Raw genomic sequence first — 4,720 nt, forward strand, 5'->3', positions numbered from 1 at the left:
GGCACTTTTCACACACTTGAGTGCCATAAAGACAATCAAACCTTATCGTTATTAAAGTATATTTATTTGTCAAATTTTTTAGCCATTCTCTCTGGATCCACCCTTGCACTAAACTTACAGTAAAACCTTAATTACCAAATTACCGAGAATAAGTAAATTTATTGATATGTGGCAACACAAATCCAGAACCGATCGTCTCTCTTCGCGAGAAGTTCCAAGTTCCGAGTTCTCCTCTCTCCTCCTCAAACCCAGACCTTAGTCGAGTCAGTTTAGTCAGTCCAGTCAGTCCTTCTGCACCTGTTAAATTTATTGTAAATGTTTACATATGATGTAGTTTGCGTGTATTAATTGCAGTTCACGGTATTAAAATATTTAAAGCAGTAGGTAAATATACTTAAATTTATACAAAATCATGGATAAATTTTTAACTGGGCGTAAGCGAGCATTCGATACTAGTGAAGCATCAACAAGTGTACAGGCGAGAGTGGTTCCAAAAATAAAATCATGAAAATATTCTCAAGATTACTTAAATTTTGGGTTTACGTTTACTGAAGTAAATGAAGAAGAACGGCCTCTATGTATCATTTGCTCAAAAATTTTAGCAGCCGACAGCATGAAACCAAATAAACTTAGAAGACATTTGGAAACGCTTCATAGTGAGTGCATTAATCAACCCCGAGAATTCTTCGAGTTAAAATTAAAATCACATGAAAAATAAAAATCATTTAAAAAAAAAACTTTGACTGTAAATGAAAAAGCTTTACTTGCCTCTTATAAAACCTCCCATCAAATAGCTAGATGTAAAAAGACTTACACTATTGGCGAAGAGCTTATTTTGCCAGCTGCAATTCAAATTGTAGAAACTATGTTTGGAGATAATTTTGCCAAAAGATTGGAGTCTATACCTCTATCAAACGATACTGTTGCCCGTCGAATTTGTGATATAGCTGAAGATGTACAAGATCAGCTACTCGGGAAGTTGCGCGACAAGCTGTTTTCGATTCAGCTTAATGAGGCAACAGATAGCAATAAAGATGCTCATTTTATTGTCTACGTTCGATTTTGTGATGGCATATCATTAGTAGAAGAACTACTTTTTTGCAAACCAATAGAACTGAAAGCAACAACTCTCGCATTATTTGCTATCTTAAACGATTATATAAATGAAGCAAAAATAGAGTGGAAGAATTGCGTCGGAATATGCACAGATGGTGCTCGTGCAATGTCCGGAAAATTTCATAGTCTACAAGCGTTTGTGAAACAAAAGTCTCCAGTGTATATATGGACACACTGTATGATCCACAGAGAAGCTCTGGCTTTCAAAGAAATGTCTCCGGGCCTGAATATTGTGCTAACAACGGTTGTAACAGTAGTTAATTACATAAAAATGAGACCTTTGAAAACCAGAATATTTTCTGCACTTTGTGAAGACATGGGTGCAATATATTCAGCATTATTATTTTATTGTGAGGCAAGATGGTCATCACGTGGGAAATTTTTACAACGCGTTTTTGAATTAAGACATGAAATCGCTATTTTTCTAGAAGAAGAAAAAAGACCGCAAGCCGAGATGTTTGGAGATAGTTTATTTTTGATGAAATTGAGCCACTTGGTTGACATATTCGAGAAACTAAATATTTTGAACATTTAGCTTCAAGGAGCCAATACACATATATTGGAAACGAGTGATAAAGTAAATGGTTTTTGCAAAAAATTGGAATTGTGGAGCAGAAATTTAAAGCAAAAATTCCTAGAAATGTTAGCAAATGTGGATTAATGTATTAAAACTTACAAGGTTGTTGAACAACACGTGAAAGTTGTTTTTGTAACCATTGAAAATCATTTAGCCATGCTGACTAAAAATTTTAAAAGATATTTTTTTGCCGACGACAAATTAATACGTAGTTACGAGTGGGTTAGGAATCCGTTCCAAAGTGCACCGGAAGGGCTCTCCACCGCTGAAGAAGAAACCTTCATGGACTTCACGGTAAATGATGAAATCAAGAAACAGTTTAATAATAAATCACTCTTTGAATTATGGACAGGAGTAAATGATGAGTTTTCTGCACTGAAAACCAGAGCGTTCCGTATACTATTGCCGTTATCAACATCCTACCTTTGCAAAACAGGATTTTCTGCGGTGGCTGCTTTGAAGACCAAAATAGATCGCAGCTAAATATAAAAAAAGAACTGAGAACGTCTATTTCTAATATTATACCTCGTTTCGATAAACTTTGCTCTACAAAACAAGCTCAAGGAAGTCACTGATTCACTATTAAACTTGTTCATAATTTAGTGTTCAATGCTCTTTATAAGTATACCTGTTATATCAGTGTTCATGTGTATTTTATCTTTTATTTTGTAAGAATTTGATTTTTTGTTTTGCTTTGATTTTAGTAAATTAGTCAATGTTGTTGATGGTTTTTTCGAATGGGCTCACGCCCCCCCCCATTAATATTACCGCGCCCCCTAGAGGGGCGCGCCCCACAGTTTGAGAATCACTGGACTATAGTATTACTTTCTGGAAACACCAAATAGTGAGGAAAACTCAGGCCGAGCTCTTGTGTTAGTAAATTTAATTGGCAACGTTTTCTTATTTTTTCTTGTGGTATCAACAGATGTAATTTTATGGTTTTTAAATACAGTGTTTACTTAACTAATACTAGTAATCCAATTGCCACATGTTAGATTTCTCTTCGTTGCTGATATTGACTCTATTAGTCGTAAAATGTTATGGATCGTTAGATAGGTTATACGGACCTGGTTTTTGTTTTCCAATATATACTCTTAAATTTGAAACATAATGCTGCCGAATCAAGTAAGGCAACCATTTCTAATACATACTTACGCAGTTTGCTGGAAATATATTGGTTGAAAGCATATCTTTCTCTAAAAGCCTCCAGTTTCTCGCCAATTATTGTATTAGCTCCTACTGTATATGCTTTGTTACAGTTGCTAATAAACACATAAAAATATGAAATAACATTCTTATTGGCGCTAGTTTGTAAAATTGTTGTCTCTCTTCTCTCTTTCCCAAGTTATCAAATGTCAAACATCAAAGCAAAAATAAAAAGAAATCTGTCTTGAGACATTACCAACCAAAACCGTTTAATTCCAAGACTGATTTTCTCCCATAAATATTTAGTATTTAGCCTAACACTTTCTATTGTTCCTGTTAGATACAACAAGCCAAAGACAGCTTTTACTTCGAATATACCTGTGGGCCTAGCCCTTCTCTCTCTGACGTAATTTTGGGCTAGTTTAGAGATATAAAGGTTAGTATTTTCAACTACAACTTCCAACATTGTATTCGTAAAAAATGCGATTAACATTCTAGAGACGTTTTACCATTAATGCCGTATTAGTTACAACCTGATAACCGAATAATAATATTTTTGTTTCTTGTTCGAACTGCTTTGTTGGGACAATGTTTTTTCCTACGAGTCGTTCCATTTTTACCGACAAAAGTTAGAATTCTTGGTATTTTACAAAAAAGGACAATACTATTATGATCATCACATTCTTGCTCTCATTCACTGTCAAAATTTCTATTTTCCAATGCATTGTCATCAAAGGCTAGTTCACCTTATTCGTCATCAGGCTTCGATAGAATTTCTTTCCAAATTTTTTCCATGCTTTGGCAGATATTTTTGTCGACATATCCCGAACACTTTTTGAGCGTTTGAGTTTGTGAGACTGTTAAGAAGTATGAATGTTAAGGTATTGTGAACTTGTAGAACTAGTCTATTTGTATTGTGAGGTTTTTGTATTCTTACTCATACATGACACGTGTAATTCACTATGCGCTTTTTTGTTAATTTGTGCAACGTAATTAATTTTGCAAGTAATAGTTTTCTTTAACAAAATTTATCAATAATGTAATCGTTTATAGCTATAGACAGGTCTTTAAAACAAACATCATCAAAACACAATGAATCAGTTTCGCTAGATATTTAATTTTTTTTAAAACCTTTTTTGTAACCCTAATTTTTTCCTTACCTATTTTCTGTTCCTCTAAGGCCCCTTTTTCTCTCGTTTCAGTAAAAATGGAACAGCTTCAACAGGAAATAGTGTAGAGGCTGAAACTTCAATAGCAGTTGAGGAGCGTTTATTCAAAACCGGACAAATCCATTTTTTTTTCATAAGATTCTTTTACTATCGTTTTTGAATCTTCGTCGTGGTTTCTGTCGATTGCTTACCTCAAAATCGTTCTAAACCCGATATATCCTGTATTAATCTGAACTTAAACTTCGCCCGTTCAGACAAAACCTGACAAATCGTCTGTCGATTATGACTTTTTGAGGATCATTCAAAACCAGACATATTCCATTACATTTAATATAGTCAAATCTAAAAGTAGAATAAACATAGACATCTTCATTCTTCCAGCTTGTCTCAATTCAATTTATGTCGATCAGCACACGGGGAGGAAGAGTGCAGAATTATTTATATAAACGACGAGAACGAGATGCATTGAAACAACTAAGGTAAGACTATGTACTAACCTGCTATTGAATTTTATGCAAGATTTTTTTATAATTTGTATGGGGTTATGGGCTTATATTGAATGTTGTTTACAGTGACGCTCATATACAGGGGTTTTAACCTAACATCATGGGCGTTTTTTTCTTATTTTGGTAAAGGTTTTTACTAGATTCTATCGCGAATAACACGTATAATTTTTTAAACAGTCTGTCTGCATCGAATACAGAGATATTAA

The 4,720-nt window shown here is 34.0% G+C and overlaps 1 protein-coding gene across 1 annotated transcript; it reads left to right on the forward strand.

The window, feature by feature from the left end:
* The first annotated feature begins 865 nt into the window (after positions 1 to 865).
* Positions 866 to 1,651, forward strand: LOC140451233 (zinc finger BED domain-containing protein 5-like). Its single transcript, XM_072544968.1, has one exon. The coding sequence runs from the start codon at positions 866 to 868 to the stop codon at positions 1,649 to 1,651; it is 786 nt and encodes a 261-aa protein (XP_072401069.1).
* Positions 1,652 to 4,720: the final 3,069 nt, after the last annotated feature.

The sequence above is a fragment of the Diabrotica undecimpunctata genome, chromosome 9 (assembly GCF_040954645.1).
Source record: "Diabrotica undecimpunctata isolate CICGRU chromosome 9, icDiaUnde3, whole genome shotgun sequence".
Classification (NCBI taxonomy): domain Eukaryota; kingdom Metazoa; phylum Arthropoda; class Insecta; order Coleoptera; family Chrysomelidae; genus Diabrotica; species Diabrotica undecimpunctata.

Excerpts from the sequence above, each read along its gene's own strand:
- LOC140451233 (XM_072544968.1), top strand. The coding sequence starts at position 866 with ATGTTTGGAGATAATTTTGCCAAAAGATTGGAGTCTATACCTCTATCA.